At 50.6% G+C, this 24,213-nt stretch overlaps 1 protein-coding gene across 1 annotated transcript in view; it reads right to left on the bottom strand.

Annotated features, from left to right (window-relative positions):
* Window positions 1–21,890: 21,890 nt before the first annotated feature.
* The window catches only part of LOC147032863 (riboflavin-binding protein-like), a 34,630-nt gene continuing 32,307 nt past the window's right edge, over window positions 21,891–24,213 (bottom strand). The window contains exon 6 of the mRNA XM_085858806.1: window positions 21,891–22,170. Within this exon, the coding sequence (XP_085714932.1) occupies window positions 21,970–22,170 (201 nt within the window). The 3' untranslated portion in view covers window positions 21,891–21,969. The remainder of the gene's footprint in view (window positions 22,171–24,213) is intronic.

Below are 24,213 nucleotides of genomic sequence, written 5' to 3'. Positions count from 1 at the left end.
GCCAGCCTTTGCCGTTCAGTGGAGGTTGGTGGAGGGAGTGCGGTGGTGCTGGCCACTTGGAAGGCGGGCTCGGACCTACCTACCTGTCTCCCTCCCACCTATCGCCTTTGCCTGTCACTGTACATACCCACTCCCTTAATTTGTCAAACCCCAATTTAGCCCCAACTTATTTTTTTGTTGTTTTTATTTTTACTTCCCCACTATAAATCGTCCCCTAACCCCCTTTATCGTCTTTGTTCGGCTGACCTATCCTGTCACCTAGCCTACTCCCAACCCCTACGTTCCCTTCCCGGAGGGGAACAAGGGAGAGCTGACGTCCTGTGTCGAGGCCCAACTCAAGCCTCAGAATGGCCTCCCCAGAGTTCAGCGATCTATAACCAAAGTGGGTCCAGCGGCCCACAGCGACAGCGAGGGGATGGATGGTGCGGAGGGGTACACTTCCTAATCTACCCTAACCATTTAACTGTTAAACTACCCCGGGGCTTTCAACAAGCGCCTCTCGCTTAAACTATTGGTTCTAACAACCCAGATTCCCGTCGCCTGTGTTGGTGTCCTTACAATTTCGGGCCTCGCCCCCCAATTTTCTCTCCGTGCCCTCACAAGGTCTCCTGGCTGGGACACGTGGCTCCCTTTGGCAGGCACGACCCTCTGCCGATTCTCCCGCTATGGCACCCCCGGGCACTACACTGCCTCCGAGCCTACCAGCTCCCTAACACCGGGGAGTGCCCCCCATGGCACCTCCCCTGAAACGCACACGTGGCAGGCTGGCTTCCCAGGCCCCTTTCCGAGGGTCACCCTTGCCCACAACACTGCCCACGCGGCTAATGGCGCCCCGGGCCCCCGCACCAAGCAGGCGCACCCGTGCCCACTACGCTATCCCGGCCCCCCATGGGCCCTTGGCCTACCACGGCCGACTAGCCTGGTGCCCGGGGTACCCACTCAGCGATACTCACCTTTCGCAGCCACGCTCCCAAGCCCGTCAACAGGGCTCCTGCACCCCTCCAAATGGGTCTCGAGCCTACTTTCCCACCAACAACAAAACGACCTCCATTTTTCAATTTGACTAACCCCCTAACTCACTTTACTCTGACCCCGGGGTCCCTTGGGCGGGAGTCACTCCTCCCCCCAATCACTCATCGCACCATGCATTCCCCATTCACTCCACACACACAGACCCGCTGGCCTCACTCACTCACCAAGCACATGCTTCCACTTCACTCACCAACTCTTCAACACACTCACCGCTGAACTCTGCCATCCTTCTAACTACGTCCCCGAACTGACTCGTGCTCCCACGTCGTCCCTTAAACTAAAGCACGTTCCATTTAACACTACGTAGCTAAACTACGTCCCCGCTACACATCCACAAGTCTGTCACTGTCTCCAAATCATTCATTTTATTTCCCAACCTAAATCTGGCTATCATCCCTCGAACTAATCCATTCCACGGACTCCATGAGGACTTACCCCTGCCCCATGAAGTCGGTCTAACTAAGCTAACCCTTCCCCCTAACTAGTTTCCATCCTGTGCCCCGGTCAAGGAGGTCTTCCACCCCTTGCCCAGGAATCCTGTGCACCCGAAAGTGAAGCTTGCTGTGTTTTTTTTTTCATGCGCAGCATCTGCGCGGCAACTCGCGCACTTTGCACCTGCCCGTGACGTCATGCAGCTGCACGTGTTCCTCGTCCCTCCTTGGACGGTGCCATCCGGCAGAGATACCCCTCCTGCCGGATTCCAACCCCACGTGCAGCCATGACGTCACCGTGCGCAGAAAAAAAACCAAGCCCCACGTCTCGAGGGGTTCCCCACGCGAACACATGTGCTTTGCCCGTTGGAGCTTAACACACACGATCGCGTGGAGAACCCGTCCGTTCCAAATCCATTTACCTGCCTAAACTTTGTCCGTCCGCGGGATCGGCAAATCCACCGCGTGCGTTTCCGGACCGGGACTTCACTCTCGCAAGCGAGCACGTGGTGGTCTCGTGCGTTGCACAGCACGAACCGCGTGCTCACTGCTGGGTGAACCCGGCACGGTCCCCGAAACGACCACAGCCGCTACTCGGCTTTCGTTTCTCCCATGTCGCCGTCTCCGTCTACATTCCACACACGCATACCTGCGTGTTACGACGCACACAGTCCACACCATTAAACTCACACCGGGAGACGCGGCTGCGTGCTCCCGCATGCCAACCGACATCTCCCTCACATACCGCTCTCTCACACACACGGTCTCCCTTGCACACAGCGACCTTGCACACGGCCGTTCACTCACCCGCGGTGCCTCACTCGCACTCCGTGCCTCATCCACACACGCGGGGCACTCACCCGCGGTGCCTCATCCACACACCGTGCCTCACTCATACACGCGGGGGCACTCAACCGCGGTTCCTCATCCACACATGCGGGGGCACTCAACCGCGGTGTCTCATCCATACTCCGTGCCTCACTCACACACGCGGGGGCACTCAACCGCGGTGTTTCACTCACACTGGCCGTTTCATCCACACACACGGCCTCACTCACACACGGTGCCTCATCCACACACGCGGGGGCACTCACCCGCGGTGCCCCATCCACACTCGGCGTGCTGGGAAGCACGTACTCTGGCACCATCGCCACCACACCACTCACACACGGGGTCGCTTCCACACACGGGGACGCACTCACACCTTGCACCACACACACAGGGACAACCACACTGGGGATTCGTGTCCCCACAAGGGTCTCCGGGGCCTCTATACCCCCCAAGCTCTCCGTGCACCCGTTCACAGCACCCGTCCCCTCAACCTCGCAAAGCACGACCGTACTCACCTGGTCGTGACTCGCCTCAAGGGGGCATACTCCCTCCCCTCGTTCCTGGAGGAGGCCATCCAGCTGCTCGCACTGGGTCCCTGCACGCTCCGCGAGCTCACCCCCATTATCCTCCACTACCTCCGTGTGTGTGTGTGTGCGTCACTTACCCCGTCCTCACCGTGCAGTCTCTCCTCTATCGTTCCCTTCCCGGCTACCGTCACTGCCAACTCTTCACCCTTTACCTCCCTTCTCTCAACTATTATTATTTCCTTTGTCGTCACCTCGTGTCTCGTCTCACACGTTTTGGTCTCCCCATTTAATTTTTCCCTCTTGGTCACCGTCGATTCCTCTGTCACGACCCTCGTCCAACACGCCCCCTGAATTATTTTTTCACCCGCCTCCACCGCGGGCCTGTCAGCCGTTGCACCCCCTTCCAGCTCGTTTGCTCCCACACGTGGAGTCGCCATTCCCAGCTCCCTGGTCACGGCCTTCATGCCCGCCTGCAGGCATCGGCCCATGTTCTGCGTCTCACCCCGCAGCTCTTTCATTTCTTTTTTCATTTGCTGTGTATTCGCATCCATCGTCGTTTTCACTTCATTTGTGTTTGTATCCATCTTTTTGTTCATTTGTTGTGTATTCGCATCCATCTTTTGTGTATTCGCATCCATCGTCGTTTTCACTTCATTCATTTGCTTGTTCATGTCTTTCATTTCGTTTTTCATATTCGCATCCATTTTTTCGATCATTTTCGCATTCATCTTTTCGTTCATTGCCGCCAGCATGGCGCATAGCTGGGCCATGTCGGATGCACTCAGCTGAGCCGTTTCGGCAAGGGTTGGGGAAGGGTTTTGGTGGAGGGGGGGAGGGGAGGTGTCATACACCGCGGCCGCTGCCGCAAACATTTCGGGCTCTGGGTTCAGTTGGGCGAGTCCGTGTTCCTGCACAATCAACATTTCCTGCTCGGGGATTCCATCCTGGACCATGGATTCTACACATTCTACATCCATTTCTAATACCCCCGGCTCCCGCTCGCCTTGAGACGCCATCTTGCTTCTCTTAAAGGGTTAATTTGCTCGCTCGTAATTTGGAGGGAATCGGGGGTCGCTTCTCTCACCCCTGGACCGATTCCCGTGAATTTAGCCGGAGACAGGAGAGCCTGTTTTCCTGTTCTCCGATACCAGTGCCGCGAGGAGGGCGATGAATTTGTATCGCACGACCTGACACCAGTGTTGCTGATTCGCGCCCGCCGGCGTGCGGACGGCCACGTAACTCGAATCGCGGCACGTCGCCCACCGGACGGACAATCCAGTCGTGACCCTCTCGGACTAACGCCGGGAACCAGTCACGGGTGGACCTTTCGGTCTCACCGCGATCGAGCCAATCAGCCCCCGCGTGGGATAGGGTTGCTCGCCAAATTCGACCTACCTAAGTACCCACGCGGAGGGTAGACCGGGCGATCGCACCTCGCCGCAGGTCGACTTCGGACACGGGCCACTTAAGCGACCCGTTCCGTACTATCGGGATAACCGAGCGGTGTTATCGTCGACCTCGACGGTTTGATTAATTATCGGGCGTATTCAGCCCACTACCAACCCTTTACGTGAAGCAAGATGGGGATTCAATAGAGGAAAAGACGAAGCGAAGCGGGAGAACAGTTCAATAATAAAGCACATTTATTCGCGGCACACGGGAAGCACACATTCAATTCCACCAAAAGCACACAGAAAAGACACAATTCAATTTACACAAAAAGCAAATGCAAAAGCGAAAACACAATGCAGAGCTAATACCGACTACCGAGCACACGGCAACACTTATACAATTCTACTTCACAGACGGCGCTGACAACACATACCCAAAACCAAGGAAAAGAAATACCCTCAAGGATGAGGCGGGCCTGAGGCCGAGACCGGGTCGCGCCTACCCGTCTGGTGATGAGACGCGGAGCGGCGATGGCGCCTCAACTCCGCGGGCCTCGCGGACAGTGTCTGGTAGGGGGTGGGAAAGGGGCCCCCTTGGTCGCACTATCTCAGCGCGGGGGGAAACAGGAGGGGGTTGCTGATGCTCGGGGTATAGAGGATTTTTATTATCCCGCGACGAGCGTCTCCACCTCGGCCAGGTCGCGCTGTCGGCCTCCCTGGGGTGCAGCTCCCGACGCGAGCACCCCCTCGTCTGGTGTCGCTGCCTTTCCACAGCTCCGTCCCCTCCGTTCCGACTCCAACGCACACGACGAGCAGCTCCACCGCCCGCGAAGTCTTGACTCTCTGTTTCCGACTCTCCTACTCTCCTACTCTTCCCCTCTCGACTCCCCGACTCCTACTCCCCACCTCTCGACTCTCTTCTCACTTCTCCTCCTCTGGACTCTCCTGACTCTGCTCTTCTCTTTGACCTTTCACCTCGCTCCCCATTGGCCCGAGAAAAAGTGGGCGTGAAGGCTTTTTGATCCATAAATTTGCATATATCGATCGCCCTGGGGGCGGGGCCAATTCGCCCCTCGCTCACCGATTGGACGGGAAAAAGTGGGCGTGTGTCGTTTTTGATCCGTTTTTGAAGCACAAAATCCATGATTTTGTACACGCTGTTCGGCGCGCGCCCTGCACGAGTCCAACACCGGTACCCACAGGCGGCGCAAGAACGGTGGCGATGCGACGGCTGCGAGGTGTGACGTGAAGGTCGTGGCGGTTGTGGTGAAGCGGTGGTTGGTGGTAGTTGATGTTGTGACTGGTGGTGGTAATCATGGCGGTTGGTCCAAAATAAAGATAGCAAAAGAAAAACGGCTATCCTGAAGAGTCGCAGCACGCATAAATGACATGTATTCCCACTAGACAACGGGTTTGGGCCTAACTACACATGTACTTACCGAGATACCTCACCTAAGGGACCTGAATGGTGGTTTGCGAATTTGGTAACCACAACACTACCCCCTCCCCTTTTTACAGACTCGTCCCGAGTCGTCAAATTTTCGTGTGCCATCATGTGTAGTTTTCCCCTAGTACATTTTACCTACGGATCCCTGAGTGCGACATTCATGGTATTCGTGTCCCCAAAATAAATAACCTGAGGGCTGCGTAACTATCTAAACAAACTCACTCACACGGACGACTTAAATAAAATTGCCGGCGCTAAGACAAACATGCCGGGGGCGCACTCATATTTACAGTACATCTTAACCTTAACTTACAAATTTTACACTAAACCATGGCCCAGGATCATTGAACTCTGCAAAAAGAAAGCAGTTAGCAGGGAGCCAGGCTGCCCACATGCAGTCTCTGGCTCAAACAATGCAGGTGACAGGGAACGTGGCTGGCTGCTCACACGCAGTCCAAGGCCTTCCCTTTTGAACTGAACGCAGTGAACCACAACGGTGCATGGGCTGCACAACGCAGTCTCCGTGCCAGCTCAAGTGGCACACGCAATGAGCACAACGAATGGATGGATGGATGGTTTGAATCTAACTCAGTGAACCACAACGGTGCATGGGCTGCACAAACGCAGTCTCCGTGCCAGCTCAAGTGGCACACGCAATGAACACAACGAATGGATGGATGGACACAAACACGGTGCACGGGCCGCCACTGCAGGCCCGTGTTGTAGCTGCCAACAGGGCAGTTCTCGCAGCTTGCAAACTGTTGCCTTGCGGATCCTGGCGCACATGGAAATGAACAGGGGGGGGGGGCAAAGCAAAAATTGAACGGGGCTGGTGGACATGGGCAGTGGGCATGGCATGGCAAAGGTGATCAGGCAAACACAGCCCGCAGAAGAAGGCCGCTGCAGGCAAACACAGCCCGCAGATGAACTGGCCGGCACAGGCCTTGAAGTACAGCAGCTGCAGACGAAGTGGCCGGCACAGGCCTTGAAGCAAAACACGGCCAGCCGATGGCACAGGCCTTGCAGCAAAACAACAGCTGCCGATGAAGTTGGCCGGCCTCTGCCTTGCAGCAACGCAGCCAGCAGATGAAGCTGGCCAGCCTTTGCCGTTCAGTGGAGGTTGGTGGAGGGAGTGCGGTGGTGCTGGCCACTTGGAAGGCGGGCTCGGACCTACCTACCTGTCTCCCTCCCACCTATCGCCTTTGCCTGTCACTGTACATACCCACTCCCTTAATTTGTCAAACCCCAATTTAGCCCCAACTTATTTTTTTGTTGTTTTTATTTTTACTTCCCCACTATAAATCGTCCCCTAACCCCCTTTATCGTCTTTGTTCGGCTGACCTATCCTGTCACCTAGCCTACTCCCAACCCCTACGTTCCCTTCCCGGAGAGGAACAAGGGAGAGCTGACGTCCTGTGTCGAGGCCCAACTCAAGCCTCAGAATGGCCTCCCCAGAGTTCAGCGATCTATAACCAAAGTGGGTCCAGCGGCCCACAGCGACAGCGAGGGGATGGATGGTGCGGAGGGGTACACTTCCTAATCTACCCTAACCATTTAACTGTTAAACTACCCCGGGGCTTTCAACAAGCGCCTCTCGCTTAAACTATTGGTTCTAACAACCCAGATTCCCGTCGCCTGTGTTGGTGTCCTTACAATTTCGGGCCTCGCCCCCCAATTTTCTCTCCGTGCCCTCACAAGGTCTCCTGGCTGGGACACGTGGCTCCCTTTGGCAGGCACGACCCTCTGCCGATTCTCCCGCTATGGCACCCCCGGGCACTACACTGCCTCCGAGCCTACCAGCTCCCTAACACCGGGGAGTGCCCCCCATGGCACCTCCCCTGAAACGCACACGTGGCAGGCTGGCTTCCCAGGCCCCTTTCCGAGGGTCACCCTTGCCCACAACACTGCCCACGCGGCTAATGGCGCCCCGGGCCCCCGCACCAAGCAGGCGCACCCGTGCCCACTACGCTATCCCGGCCCCCCATGGGCCCTTGGCCTACCACGGCCGACTAGCCTGGTGCCCGGGGTACCCACTCAGCGATACTCACCTTTCGCAGCCACGCTCCCAAGCCCGTCAACAGGGCTCCTGCACCCCTCCAAATGGGTCTCGAGCCTACTTTCCCACCAACAACAAAACGACCTCCATTTTTCAATTTGACTAACCCCCTAACTCACTTTACTCTGACCCCGGGGTCCCTTGGGCGGGAGTCACTCCTCCCCCCAATCACTCATCGCACCATGCATTCCCCATTCACTCCACACACACAGACCCGCTGGCCTCACTCACTCACCAAGCACATGCTTCCACTTCACTCACCAACTCTTCAACACACTCACCGCTGAACTCTGCCATCCTTCTAACTACGTCCCCGAACTGACTCGTGCTCCCACGTCGTCCCTTAAACTAAAGCACGTTCCATTTAACACTACGTAGCTAAACTACGTCCCCGCTACACATCCACAAGTCTGTCACTGTCTCCAAATCATTCATTTTATTTCCCAACCTAAATCTGGCTATCATCCCTCGAACTAATCCATTCCACGGACTCCATGAGGACTTACCCCTGCCCCATGAAGTCGGTCTAACTAAGCTAACCCTTCCCCCTAACTAGTTTCCATCCTGTGCCCCGGTCAAGGAGGTCTTCCACCCCTTGCCCAGGAATCCTGTGCACCCGAAAGTGAAGCTTGCTGTGTTTTTTTTTTTCATGCGCAGCATCTGCGCGGCAACTCGCGCACTTTGCACCTGCCCGTGACGTCATGCAGCTGCACGTGTTCCTCGTCCCTCCTTGGACGGTGCCATCCGGCAGAGATACCCCTCCTGCCGGATTCCAACCCCACGTGCAGCCATGACGTCACCGTGCGCAGAAAAAAAACCAAGCCCCACGTCTCGAGGGGTTCCCCACGCGAACACATGTGCTTTGCCCGTTGGAGCTTAACACACACGATCGCGTGGAGAACCCGTCCGTTCCAAATCCATTTACCTGCCTAAACTTTGTCCGTCCGCGGGATCGGCAAATCCACCGCGTGCGTTTCCGGACCGGGACTTCACTCTCGCAAGCGAGCACGTGGTGGTCTCGTGCGTTGCACAGCACGAACCGCGTGCTCACTGCTGGGTGAACCCGGCACGGTCCCCGAAACGACCACAGCCGCTACTCGGCTTTCGTTTCTCCCATGTCGCCGTCTCCGTCTACATTCCACACACGCACACCTGCGTGTTACGACGCACACAGTCCACACCATTAAACTCACACCGGGAGACGCGGCTGCGTGCTCCCGCATGCCAACCGACATCTCCCTCACATACCGCTCTCTCACACACACGGTCTCCCTTGCACACAGCGACCTTGCACACGGCCGTTCACTCACCCGCGGTGCCTCACTCGCACTCCGTGCCTCATCCACACACGCGGGGGCACTCACCCGCGGTGCCTCATCCACACACCGTGCCTCACTCATACACGCGGGGGCACTCAACCGCGGTTCCTCATCCACACATGCGGGGGCACTCAACCGCGGTGTCTCATCCATACTCCGTGCCTCACTCACACACGCGGGGGCACTCAACCGCGGTGTTTCACTCACACTGGCCGTTTCATCCACACACACGGCCTCACTCACACACGGTGCCTCATCCACACACGCGGGGGCACTCACCCGCGGTGCCCCATCCACACTCGGCGTGCTGGGAAGCACGTACTCTGGCACCATCGCCACCACACCACTCACACACGGGGTCGCTTCCACACACGGGGACGCACTCACACCTTGCACCACACACACAGGGACAACCACACTGGGGATTCGTGTCCCCACAAGGGTCTCCGGGGCCTCTATACCCCCCAAGCTCTCCGTGCACCCGTTCACAGCACCCGTCCCCTCAACCTCGCAAAGCACGACCGTACTCACCTGGTCGTGACTCGCCTCAAGGGGGCATACTCCCTCCCCTCGTTCCTGGAGGAGGCCATCCAGCTGCTCGCACTGGGTCCCTGCACGCTCCGCGAGCTCACCCCCATTATCCTCCACTACCTCCGTGTGTGTGTGTGTGCGTCACTTACCCCGTCCTCACCGTGCAGTCTCTCCTCTATCGTTCCCTTCCCGGCTACCGTCACTGCCAACTCTTCACCCTTTACCTCCCTTCTCTCAACTATTATTATTTCCTTTGTCGTCACCTCGTGTCTCGTCTCACACGTTTTGGTCTCCCCATTTAATTTTTCCCTCTTGGTCACCGTCGATTCCTCTGTCACGACCCTCGTCCAACACGCCCCCTGAATTATTTTTTCACCCGCCTCCACCGCGGGCCTGTCAGCCGTTGCACCCCCTTCCAGCTCGTTTGCTCCCACACGTGGAGTCGCCATTCCCAGCTCCCTGGTCACGGCCTTCATGCCCGCCTGCAGGCATCGGCCCATGTTCTGCGTCTCACCCCGCAGCTCTTTCATTTCTTTTTTCATTTGCTGTGTATTCGCATCCATCGTCGTTTTCACTTCATTTGTGTTTGTATCCATCTTTTTGTTCATTTGTTGTGTATTCGCATCCATCTTTTGTGTATTCGCATCCATCGTCGTTTTCACTTCATTCATTTGCTTGTTCATGTCTTTCATTTCGTTTTTCATATTCGCATCCATTTTTTCGATCATTTTCGCATTCATCTTTTCGTTCATTGCCGCCAGCATGGCGCATAGCTGGGCCATGTCGGATGCACTCAGCTGAGCCGTTTCGGCAAGGGTTGGGGAAGGGTTTTGGTGGAGGGGGGGAGGGGAGGTGTCATACACCGCGGCCGCTGCCGCACCCATTTCGGGCTCTGGGTTCAGTTGGGCGAGTCCGTGTTCCTGCACAATCAACATTTCCTGCTCGGGGATTCCATCCTGGACCATGGATTCTACACATTCTACATCCATTTCTAATACCCCCGGCTCCCGCTCGCCTTGAGACGCCATCTTGCTTCTCTTAAAGGGTTAATTTGCTCGCTCGTAATTTGGAGGGAATCGGGGGTCGCTTCTCTCACCCCTGGACCGATTCCCGTGAATTTAGCCGGAGACAGGAGAGCCTGTTTTCCTGTTCTCCGATACCAGTGCCGCGAGGAGGGCGATGAATTTGTATCGCACGACCTGACACCAGTGTTGCTGATTCGCGCCCGCCGGCGTGCGGACGGCCACGTAACTCGAATCGCGGCACGTCGCCCACCGGACGGACAATCCAGTCGTGACCCTCTCGGACTAACGCCGGGAACCAGTCACGGGTGGACCTTTCGGTCTCACCGCGATCGAGCCAATCAGCCCCCGCGTGGGATAGGGTTGCTCGCCAAATTCGACCTACCTAAGTACCCACGCGGAGGGTAGACCGGGCGATCGCACCTCGCCGCAGGTCGACTTCGGACACGGGCCACTTAAGCGACCCGTTCCGTACTATCGGGATAACCGAGCGGTGTTATCGTCGACCTCGACGGTTTGATTAATTATCGGGCGTATTCAGCCCACTACCAACCCTTTACGTGAAGCAAGATGGGGATTCAATAGAGGAAAAGACGAAGCGAAGCGGGAGAACAGTTCAATAATAAAGCACATTTATTCGCGGCACACGGGAAGCACACATTCAATTCCACCAAAAGCACACAGAAAAGACACAATTCAATTTACACAAAAAGCAAATGCAAAAGCGAAAACACAATGCAGAGCTAATACCGACTACCGAGCACACGGCAACACTTATACAATTCTACTTCACAGACGGCGCTGACAACACATACCCAAAACCAAGGAAAAGAAATACCCTCAAGGATGAGGCGGGCCTGAGGCCGAGACCGGGTCGCGCCTACCCGTCTGGTGATGAGACGCGGAGCGGCGATGGCGCCTCAACTCCGCGGGCCTCGCGGACAGTGTCTGGTAGGGGGTGGGAAAGGGGCCCCCTTGGTCGCACTATCTCAGCGCGGGGGGAAACAGGAGGGGGTTGCTGATGCTCGGGGTATAGAGGATTTTTATTATCCCGCGACGAGCGTCTCCACCTCGGCCAGGTCGCGCTGTCGGCCTCCCTGGGGTGCAGCTCCCGACGCGAGCACCCCCTCGTCTGGTGTCGCCGCCTTTCCACAGCTCCGTCCCCTCCGTTCCGACTCCAACGCACACGACGAGCAGCTCCACCACCCGCGAAGTCTTGACTCTCTATTTCCGACTCTCCTACTCTCCGACTCCCCGACTCCCCGACTCCCCGACTCCCCGACTCCCCGACTCCCCGACTCCCCGACTCCTACTCCCCGCCTCTCGACTCTCTTCTCACTTCTTCTCCTCCTCTGGACTCTCCTGACTCTGCTCTTCTCTTTGACCTTTCACCTCGCTCCCCATTGGCCCGAGAAAAAGTGGGCGTGAAGGCTTTTTGATCCATAAATTTGCATATATCGATCGCCCTGGGGGCGGGGCCAATTCGCCCCTCGCTCACCGATTGGACGGGAAAAAGTGGGCGTGTGTCGTTTTTGATCCGTTTTTGAAGCACAAAATCCGTGATTTTGTACACGCTGTTCGGCGCGCGCCCTGCACGAGTCCAACACCGGTACCCACAGGCGGCGCAAGAACGGTGGCGATGCGACGGCTGCGAGGTGTGACGTGAAGGTCGTGGCGGTTGTGGTGAAGCGGTGGTTGGTGGTGGTTGATGTTGTGACTGGTGGTGGTAATCATGGCGGTTGGTCCAAAATAAAGATAGCAAAAGAAAAACGGCTATCCTGAAGAGTCGCAGCACGCATAAATGACATGTATTCCCACTAGACAACGGGTTTGGGCCTAACTACACATGTACTTACCGAGATACCTCACCTAAGGGACCTGAATGGTGGTTTGCGAATTTGGTAACCACAACAATACTTTCCTCATCACTAAAAGATCATATTTGTGAAGTTTCAGTTTGATTGATGAAGTGATTCAAGAGAAATAATTTTTAATTTTTTTTTGTTAAGTCCAACATGGCTGCCAGACCATGTGACCAATCAATTATTTGTGAACATCCTGGTATTCCCAAGGCTTGGGGAACATGCGTGTGAAGTTTCCCCTCGGTCTGTCCAAACATTCTGGAGAAGATTTTTTTAAGGTTTTAGCAGAAATCCACTATGGATGCCAAATCATGTGACCTATGACATCATAGGTGTGAACGTTTTGTTCCTTGTGGACAGGCAGTAATAGCTGTCATGTTTGGCCTCGATCTGTTCAGCTGTTTCAGAGAAAATTTTTGAAGGTTAAAAACAAAAAACAATGGCTGTTGAGCCACGTTATCGATGACGTCATCATTTTTTTTTCTGTCACCAAATTTATCTCAAGATGACCCTCATAAAATTTCATATTGATCGGATATAGCGTTCTACGTATGCAATTTTGATGTCATAATGAAGGCATCTATGACATCATTCAAAAATAGGGGCAATACCACTGGGCGCTCACCTTATAGAATAATGATACTGAGGAGGAAGTGAACGTGGGACAGAATCAGAAAAATGTACCAATGAACCAAATGTTATAGGAAATGCCTATTTCAGGGGGCAAACCCCTCCTCCCCCGTAGACGCTCTTAGACCCCGATTTTTTTCATGCCATGAACAAACTATGAAAAATCACAGGTGATGAAGGTGGTCATCAAGTTTCATTGGAATTGTGTGTGTAGTTTCTGAGAAGAAAGCAAATACCTCTTTTTAGGGGGGCAACCCCCGTAGACCCTCTTAGACACCGATTTCTTTAATGATGTGAACAAACTTTGGTACATCATGGGTGATGATGGTTGTCGTCAAGTTTCATCAAAATTGTGAGTGTTGTTTCGGAGAAGAAAGCAAGTACATATTTTGGGGGGCAAGCCTCCCTTACACCCCCTTAGACCCAGATTTTTTTATGTCATGAACAAATATTGATATATCATGAGTAATGAAGTCTGTAGTGAAGTTTCATCAGAAGTGTTTGTGTTGTTTCTGAGAATAAAGCAAATACCTGTTTAGGGAGGGGGGGGGCAATCCCCCTTAAACTCTTTCCATAGACCCACTCAGACCCTGATTGTTTTAATGCCATGAACAAACTTTGGCACATCACAGATGATGAAAGTTGTGGTCAAGCTTCATCAGAATTGCATTTGTAGTTTCTGAGAAGAAAGCAAATACCCATTTTTGGGGACAACCCCCGTAGACCCCGTTCGGGCCCGATTTTTTTTTTTATGCCATGAACAGACTTTGGTAGGTATGGGGTGATGAAGGTTGTAGTAAAGTTTCATCGAAATTGTATATGTAGTTTCAGAGAAGTAGTTGCAAGTATTTGTGGACAGATGGACGGATGGACTGACAGATGGACGACACACCATCCCATAAGCTCCCCAGAACTATGTTCCAGGTGAGCGAATAATCATACTTATTCCCCCATGAGGAGTACTTGCCATGTACCAAGTATCAAGTTTTTTTTCCATGGTGCAGTTTAGGTGATACAGAGCTCCAAGGTTTGTCCTTTTTCCAACATGGCTACCATACCACATGACCTATGGCATCATACTTATCATTATATCTTTCTATATGAGTAGTTTTCATATAGAAAGTAGTGGGGTGGGGGAAAGGAAGGCAGTGTGAGGGGAAGTGAAGGCAGCATGAGGAGGGGAAGGCAACATGAGGGGAGGGGAAGGGAAGGCAGTGTGAGGGGAGTGGAAGGGAAGGCAGTCGAACAGGGCTGATGGGCCCAGTTACCCAGTGGGGCCTCCATGAGACCTGTCAATCTGTCATCAGTAAAATATGCAATTTGACATCCATCTGTCTGATGTCGATGTATTCGGTCGTGACTTGTGCAATCCTAACCAATGAAGCTTGCCAAGGGGACTACGGGTCATATGGCGAAGTTTGTAACAACTTAATTTCCCCCCCACTGGCTCCCACACAACTCACCAGGGATTCTGAAAGTGGGGCGATGCAAATTATCTTCTTAAAAGTGTACCATGTTGCACCGCTCCCGGTAGTGGTAGGAGAGGGCATAACGGAGTGACATTTCAGAACCTTCAATTGTAACCCGAGTAAGAGGACTTTGTGTTATTTTCGCACTCCCGATGTTGCTTTTCACACTATGTTGCTTTTGACTCAATTGCAAAAAATCCGGAGGTATTCCCATATTTTATTGCCTTTTTTCACCTTGGAAAGGTGTGTGTCTATATATATATATATATATATATATATATATATATATATATATATATATATATATATATATATATATATATATATATATATATATATATATATATATATATACATATATACAGCAGCTTGAGCATCATTCCGCCATATTGTGGTATTTTTTACAAGGCCACTTCAAATGATTAAAGTAATAACAAGAATAATCACAATATAATAATAATATTCACGTAACAGTATTGCAAAATAACAAGTAAAAAGACATAAAATGTCATCGACCATGTTGTTTTCGTCATTTTGCTGTATATGGAGTGAAAGGGCCAGCCCATATCTATGTACAGCTAAAATGGCTGCCAGTCTACCAATCGGCCATCTTGGATCTGATCTCGAAAAACAAAAAATGACGTGCTTATGTAAGCCACCGTTCGTTATCTGGGATGCCAAGTTTGAACAAGATTGCTAAATGCATGTCCGAGAAATGGTTGAGGATGTGTTCCTGTCCCAACCTGTCCACCAAGTTTCGTCTGAATCTGTCCATAACTTTTTGAGATATCCTAGTCACAGAGAGAGAGGGAGACAGATAGGCAAACAGACAAACAGACAGAGGTGAAAACATAATCTCCGTCCACCTTCAGTGATTGAGGTAGTAAGCACATTTAACAATGAAAAATATAAAGAGATGTCGGGGAGACAAAGACCTCTCCGCTTACTTCCAATCATCAGCAAGGTCATGGAATGCATCATCGCAGTTGACATCAAATCATTCCTTTTCTCCAACAGCCTCATCTCAGATCATCAATTCAGATTCAGACCTGGTCACTCTATTTTGGACATCCTGCTTCCACTATCCCAACAATGGTGGAGGCCCTCAATATCAGATATGAGATCAGGGCCGTCTATCTGGACATTTCTCAAGCTTTTGACACAGTCTGACATCCCGTATTACTCTCCAAACTCTCTGCCTATGGCATCCGAGGCAGGCTCCACTCTTGGATTACTGACTTCCTCTACTCTCGGAGCCAACAGTGTGTCACTCAACGAAATCCTTTCATCTCCTCTCCCTTTGAAGGCTGTAGTGCCCCAAGGCAGTGTTCGGGGCTCAGTCCTTTTCCTAATCTTGATCAACGATCTCTCCGACTCTCTGGAAAATCCTCTTTATCTCTTTGTTGATGACGCCACGTTCTGCCGTGACATCACTCATCCTTCAGACAGGCAGACTGCAGTGTCTTCCCTCTCTTCTGGCCTTGACAAAATCACAAGCTGGTCAAACACTTTGAAAATGTCTTTCAATCCCGACAAATCTCACACTCTCACTATCTCTCTCCGAAAGGACCGTCTGGCAAACCGTCCCATCTACTTTCTTCATAATCCTCTTGAAAAAGTTCAGTCATTCAAACTTTTTGGCCTCACTGTTTTGGATCCAGTCACTCACTTGGGAAAACCACACTTCTACTTGGGGAAACCACACTTCTAAGATGGCCTCCAAGGCCAGTCGCTGATTGGAAATCCTCCAACATGCAAAGTCCTTTCTTGGCACACCAGAACACTTATCCACCTACATTCTACAAGGTCTTCATCCACAGGTAAATGCAATACTGCTTTCCTCTCTGTGTTGGCACCTGCCTCACACCTTGCTCAGCTTGATGCCACAGAAACAAATGCCTTCAAGATCATTGGATTCTCCCACGATAAAGCCATCTCTGGGACAATCGCTTACACATCGGACAGGTCAGTGGTCTCTCTGTCTTCCAGCACCTCTTTTCTGGTCTTGCACCCTGTGCTCCTTCCGTATTTTGTACACTCCTCCCCCCACCACCTTGGTTTCTTCAGGGCGCACGTGGTCTGCAAGGAAACCCACTTCTGGAGAAACTCCCAAAATACAGGATCACCGTTCACCTCCAATTATTTCTTCCTCTTTTTCCCCCCCCCCCCCCCACATGTGGAACCAATTCCCCATTCTCTTCAATCTCATTCTTCCCTCCAGGTCTTCAAGACAGCTGTTCATCACCATCTCAGATTACCCCCATCCGAAAGCATCTTTTCTACCCCAGTTAACCCTCCCCAAGCCCACCGCTTTCCAAGTTTCCAATATTTCCTTCCCAAGAGTTTGTGAATATATCCATCTTGTGCACCCCATGTGCCCTCCCCGAGTGCTCATTCTAACCCACATCTCTCATTTGTCCAAATCTCCCTCTATTTTGTCTCTCAATCCTGCTGTTGCTATGTCCCCCCCCACCTCTCTTTCTATTGTTCATTTTGTACTATTACCTCCTGATCCGTTCTATGTTCTAGCTCCTGCACAGTTTGGTCCAAGTCTTTCACAAATCGGCTGGCCAGGCCTGGTGTTTTACAAAGGTTAGGACATGAATTTGGAATTTTTCCAGGGTGCTGGCGATTGCCCGCCTACTCTTCGCGGATGACAACGTGGGAACTTTAACATCCACCAACTAATCCCAGCAGGAAGACGCCCAGTTGAACATTCATCCAAGGGACGGAACACACATTGACGAATCACCTTGTTTGTGAAACAATGAGATGACGATTTGTAGCTGGGCTGAGATTCGAACCTCGGCTAGTTGTCACAAATGTACTCTAAACATGCAGAATACATGATAAATCAACTAATTAACCCATTAACCCCCAATAATCCATTTTCATTACAATACTTTAAGTTTCGGGAAATCATGTTTGTCAAAATTGTTTATTTAAAAACAATTCTTCATTAAAAAAAAAAAAATCATCTCATGAGTCATTCCAGTTTTGCAACCAACAAGCACTTCCATCAATGAACGAATGTAAGCTCTTCCATTGCTTCTGTAAATGTCCCACATATGTCTCAAGCCAATGGACCATGGACGTGTAATATCTGAATATTTCTTGACACCGGGAATGTTTCCCATTAATATCTTACATGCATTGTTAAATTAATTTCAAAATACACATTCACCTGCATTTTCTGAACTATTGTAGTTGTTTTCAGGACAATATATGACCAGCACCTTTGTCCAATGTCCATTTTCTTATATTATATCGGAAATTTTATTCAGAAAATACAGGTTTATATCATGATTGTTTTCATATAGTCTCTGATATTAAAAGTAAGCGTGCTTGGATGTCAAAATAAAATCCCACAAATGAAATGTATATTCAGAAATTACTGAAGACGTGCTCAAGCAATTATTATGAGGGTGCACCATAGGGTGATCCCAAAAATAAAAACTTCGAAATACTTTGCTTCGCAAACTTGCCCTCGTTCCATGTGGATAACTGACTACACATCTAAAATTTTGGCTCAATTAAATAATATTTAGGGGTTGCTTAAATTTTTTGATGTTTTTTTTTTCATGTCTGCACCTTTTTCTGTGTTTTATGGAACGAATTGTAAGAAAACAAGCCAAATTATGTGATACATTTAATCCAGAACTGGAAACATCATAACCCAAAGCGAATATTGCAGAAAACAAACGAAATGATGTGACGCGTGTGAATCGGAACCGAACACAATATGGAAGTCATTTCAGGGCATAAAATTCCAACATTTTAGTGACCTCTAAATATTCTCCGATTGACTCAAAATTTGGCATGAATGTTTCCAGTGTCTAATGAAATGAGGGCAGCCATGTGGAGCATTAATTTTGTAACTTTGATTGTTTGTTTTTTTAACCACATTTAGACATGGACCATCCCAGTGTACATACATACATCCTGCAGCATCTCGGACTAACATGCCCAATTTCTTCCCTCCTCTTGAAACCTTGTAAAATGAAATTTCTTTCAATATTGCTTCAGAATAGTTTGAATACAAGAGTTCGGAGGGTAATATTGAGTCTTAAAACAAATGGTAAAAAAAATAAGCAAACACCATTCATGAGAGTAAGTGAAGGTCTTTCATCAGGATAAATATTTTTATGGAAATAGTAGAAATAAATTCTACGACACCGAGTTTTGTGGATGCAAAAACTCCACATTGACAAGACTTAGCAAATGAGAGAAGATGGTGAAATGATGAACGGAGAAATTAGGAAACGTAAATGGAACTATGTAACGTGACGTAGCAGCAAAGACAACCAAGCTGAGGTGAAAGTGGAGCTTTGTCACTATTAACCTAGAATATGATGATATGTGCTTCTGCTTTACAAGAATTCCAGAACAGCAAAATAGAGAGAGTGTGTGTGTGTGTGTGTGTGTGTGTGTGTGTGTGTGTGTGTGTGTGTGTGTGTGTGTGTGTGTGTGTGTGTGTGTGTGTGTGTGTGTGTGTGTGTGTGTGTGTGTGTGTGTGTAAAGCAGAAGAGCAGAGGAGATGATTGTTGAGAAATGGGAGAGTGTAAAATCTGGGAGCAACTCTTGCATTCTCTCCGAGATGGTGAAATCAGTACGCTGTGTGATTGACTTCCTTTACCTACTATGAGACTGAGAACATAAAATTTGATGGGACAATAAGGTCTCCAAGGGGTGAACTAATGCTGTGATGGTAACTACTTCAAAGCCTCGTCTGCTCAAAGCCTCAAATAGGCGACCTGAGTGGATGGAATAAATCGAGGGTTATCACACTGTTGGATTTAGTCCTTGCAGAGATGCTGCGGAAGATATTACAAGAGTTAGCTTGAAGAACTCTCTGGGTCTCAAGTGGTTCAGCAGAGGACAAAACTGTTCAGCCACGATTTGACTGTTTGCCAACTGGTAGAAAAGCCTTGGAGCACAGAGCAAAAACATTAATTTTATTCCAGGACTTCAAGAAGACCTACTGCAACTATGTGTCATGTATTGCATTGTATACAGCAATGAAGGAAGTGTGTGTGGAGCTACTCATCCAACAATGAAACTACTCCTCCAAATCTTTTTACAAAATAATGCAGGCCCAGAATTGCTTGAAATGGCAATCTCAGAGATGACCTTGTGTGAACAATGGCCTGAGAAGTGCATTCTGTATGACAACTGCTCTATTCAACTTTTATAAATACCTGGCTGTGGAATGTTTAAATAAGTCAAATAGATAGAAGGACCACATATTCATGAGGAAGAGGAAGGAGTGAGAATACATCTGAAGTACAAGAATGGCAGGAAGATGTTCCGAAGCTACACCCATACAACGTTGACACGACACGGTTGATGATGATGTAGCATCTGTTTCACATCCAGGCCTGGTGTTGAGGAGGCCGTGCAATAAACCGATGAGTCAACAGACACTTTGGATTCACAATCAGCATCCGTGAAACTAAGCTCGAAGTAACTCGAAAAGAAACCACTGAAGTGGGTAAACTACATGATGTCGATAATGAATGCACACAAACAATATGCTGGTGATATCGAGTCCATACAAACAATATGCTGGTGATATCAAGTCCATACAAACTATATGATGGCGATATCGAGTCCATACAAACAATATGCTGGTGATATCAAGTCCATACAAACTATATGATGGTGATATTCAGTCTATCCTAACCATATGATGGCGATACCCCCCACTCCCTAACGCACCTCCTTCCAAATTTCCAGTTTTTTCTTCTTGAGAGTTTGCTTTTGTATCCAACTTGTGCACCCTGTTCATCCTTTCCTACCCCTCATTCTTTCCCACACCTATTATTATTTATCCAATTGTCTCTCAATTTTTACCTTCAACCCTGGTGTTTGTGTCCCCCCACCACCCCCCCCCCCTCTCTCAACTGTTCCTTTTCTTCTGTTGCTTCCTGATCCATTCAGTGTTCTAGAAATTCAACGATCCTTGACTCCATTCCAAAAAAAATCCTGCCTGAATTGGTTGGGTAAGATTTGGTTCTTCGGCTAGTTAACTTTGCTCCACCCTTGGGGGTGTGTGTTTTTGCAAGAGTCTGTAGAAATATGATTTGCGAAGATATAAGTGAAATTTAAGTACGAGAGGACAAGTGGTACGCAAAGAGGCATGCAAGGGTAAGATGATGCGCCATTTAGCATCCAGAGCTCAAAACAGACCACACTGAAGAACAGCAGCAACATGCACTTAACAACAACAACAACCAAACCAGGCTCAATGCCAGCAATAAATAAAAACTTTTAGAAGGAAAAATGACAAAAACAGACCGAATAGTATTTTGGAATGGATGAAATCTGTTTCTGAGAAGCAAGCAGCAGCCAATAACCACCAGGTTACAAATCTCAGTGTATACTACATGTTGACGAGAGAGAGAGAGAGAGAGAGAGAGAGAGAGAGAGAGAGAGAGAGAGAGAGAGAGAGAGAGAGAGAGAGAGAGAGAGAGAGAGAGAGAGAGAGAGAGAGAGAGAGAGAGAGAGAGAGAGAGAGAGAGAGAGAGAGAGAGAGAGAGAGAGAGAGAGAGAGAGAGAGAGAGAGAGAGAGAGAGAGAGAGAGAGAGAGAGAGAGAGAGAGAGAGAGAGAGAGAGAGAGAGAGAGAGAGAGAGAGAGAGAGAGAGAGAGAGAGAGAGAGAGAGAGAGAGAGAGAGAGAGAGAGAGAGAGAGAGAGAGAGAGAGAGAGAGAGAGAGAGAGAGAGAGAGAGAGAGAGAGAGAGAGAGAGAGAGAGAGAGAGAGAGAGAGAGAGAGAGAGAGAGAGAGAGAGAGAGAGAGAGAGAGAGAGAGAGAGAGAGAGAGAGAGAGAGAGAGAGAGAGAGAGAGAGAGAGAGAGAGAGAGAGAGAGAGAGAGAGAGAGAGAGAGAGAGAGAGAGAGAGAGAGAGAGAGAGAGAGAGAGAGAGAGAGAGAGAGAGAGAGAGAGAGAGAGAGAGAGAGAGAGAGAGAGAGAGAGAGAGAGAGAGAGAGAGAGAGAGAGAGAGAGAGAGAGAGAGAGAGAGAGAGAGAGAGAGAGAGAGAGAGAGAGAGAGAGAGAGAGAGAGAGAGAGAGAGAGAGAGAGAGAGAGAGAGAGAGAGAGAGAGAGAGAGAGAGAGAGAGAGAGAGAGAGAGAGAGAGAGAGAGAGAGAGAGAGAGAGAGAGAGAGAGAGAGAGAGAGAGAGAGAGAGAGAGAGAGAGAGAGAGAGAGAGAGAGAGAGAGAGAGAGAGAGAGAGAGAGAGAGAGAGAGAGAGAGAGAGAGAGAGAGAGAGAGAGAGAGAGAGAGAGAGAGAGAGAGAGAGAGAGAGAGAGAGAGAGAGAGAGAGAGAGAGAGAGAGAGAGAGAGAGAGAGAGAGAGAGAGAGAGAGAGAGAGAGAGAGAGAGAGAGAGAGATTGTCATGAGTGTAGTTTTTGTTTTCATTATTGCTAAAAGCCACTGCCACTGCCTTCTATTTCCTCCAAGAAGAGTGACCGCTTTGTGCGGAAGTTGATTCTGCCATCTTCATTGGAGTCCCGCTGATCTGTATTTCTAGCCTCACATCCAGGAGAGATGCAATCTTCAGTGGATACTGGCAGAAAAGCCAGGCCCCATATGGTTTCACAGAGATCACGTCCATCTCGGTACATCTGTCAATGAAAGCAAAGGTTCCAGTTTGGTTACGTGGACAATTGAGCAATACATCATTTACAAAGCCTCTTTGGCAAAAATGAAACAACACTTAATACAATATTATTGCTCTTTTCCTCCCTCAAATGCACATTCCTCATGAGACCCACTATGATATTAATTTAGTTTGCATACTCATCCATAATTTCTCACATCCCTCCAACTCCTGGGGTATTTATGTGGAAAGCAATATGGATGAAGATCAAAGGGTGATTAGCAATAACAATTCGTAGCCCAGGGGTGGTGGGAGGGAGGCCGCAAGGTACAGATTGGGATGGGAAGGGGGATGGGAGGAGGAAAATTCTCCTTATGTAAATGTGTATTCCATGGCACCACCTGGTGGGAGGGAATGTAACAACTCATCTATATATTAAAGTAGACGGATTTACATTTCCCTCCCTCCTTCCATCCGTCTGTCCCTCTGTCGCGCTGCATCATGACAGCATTACATCTAGCATTAGGCTAGGCCTTTATGGATGTGCACGCAGGGCCAGTCCTAAATCAAATGATGCCCCAGGCAAGGGGCGTCTTTAGCCCCTCCTATCCATTTGTTCAATTTTTGAATACTTTATTAGGGGGTAGCAAGGACAGGCAGTAGTGAGGGGTAGCGAGAGCAGGCAGTGGTGAGGGGGTAGCAAGGACAGGCAATGGTGTGGGGGGTGGCGGGGGCAAGCAGTGGTGAGGGGGTATCGAGTGCAGGCATTGGTGAGGCTGTATCGAGTGCAGGCAGGGGTGAGGCTGTATCGAGTGCAGGCAGGGTTGAGGCTGTATCGAGTGCAGGTAGGGGTGAGGCTGTATCGAGTGCAGGCAGGGTTGAGGCTGTATCGAGTGCAGGCAGGGGTGAGGCTGTATCGAGTGCAGGCAGGGGTGAGGCTGTATCGAGTGCAGGCAACGGTGAGGCTGTATCGAGTGCAGGCAACGGTGAGGCTGTATCGAGTGCAGGCAGGGTTGAGGCTGTATCGAGTGCAGGCAGGGGTGAGGCTGTATCGAGTGCAGGCAGGGTTGAGGCTGTATCGAGTGCAGGCAGGGGTGAGGCTGTATCGAGTGCAGGCAACGGTGAGGCTGTATCGAGTGCAGGCAGGGGTGAGGCTGTATCGAGTGCAGGCAACGGTGAGGCTGTATCGAGTGCAGGCAACGGTGAGGCTGTATCGAGTGCAGGCAACGGTGAGGCTGTATCGAGTGCAGGCAGGGGTGAGGCTGTATCGAGTGCAGGCAACAGTGAGGCTGTATCGAGTGCAGGCAACGGTGAGGCTGTATCGAGTGCCGGCAACGGTGAGGCTGTATCGAGTGCAGGCAGGGGTGAGACTGTATCGAGTGCAGGCAACGGTGAGGCTGTATCGAGTGCAGGCAACGGTGAGGCTGTATCGAGTGCAGGCAGGGGTGAGGCTGTATCGAGTGCAGGCAACGGTGAGGCTGTATCGAGTGCAGGCAACGGTGAGGCTGTATCGAGTGCAGGCAACGGTGAGGCTGTATCGAGTGCAGGCAGGGGTGAGGCTGTATCGAGTGCAGGCAACGGTGAGGCTGTATCGCGTGCAGGCAACGGTGAGGCTGTATCGAGTGCAGGCAACGGTGAGGCTGTATCGAGTGCAGGCAACAGTGAGGCTGTATCGAGTGCAGGCAACGGTGAGGCTGTATCGAGTGCAGGCAGGGGTGAGGCTGTATCGAGTGCAGGCAACGGTGAGGCTGTATCGAGTGCAGGCAACGGTGAGGCTGTATCGAGTGCAGGCAGGGGTGATGGTGCAGCAATAGAGATAAGTCATAATGAGACCAGGAGAGTTTTTGTTGTTGATGAAACTGATAAATATGTCGATGCTGCATTCTGAAAGAAGGATCGTCGACATGGAGTTGTGTGTAGTTTTGAGAGCAAGAGTTAGGGACAATGAAGGAAAATTAAATGACATTTTCCCGGGAGTCGGCAGGAAGACATTGGTTGTGGTACACCGAGGAGCAAATGAACAACAAAGGGAAAGTTTACTCGCAGGATTTGAAAAAATGCAGCATAT

Source organism: Eptatretus burgeri, chromosome 2 (genome assembly GCF_056783735.1).
Source record: "Eptatretus burgeri isolate ZD-2024b chromosome 2, Ebu_testis_v1, whole genome shotgun sequence".
Lineage (NCBI taxonomy): Eukaryota > Metazoa > Chordata > Myxini > Myxiniformes > Myxinidae > Eptatretus > Eptatretus burgeri.
The sequence above is the reverse complement of the archived record's forward strand: the minus strand, read 5'-3'. Positions and strand labels throughout refer to the sequence as shown.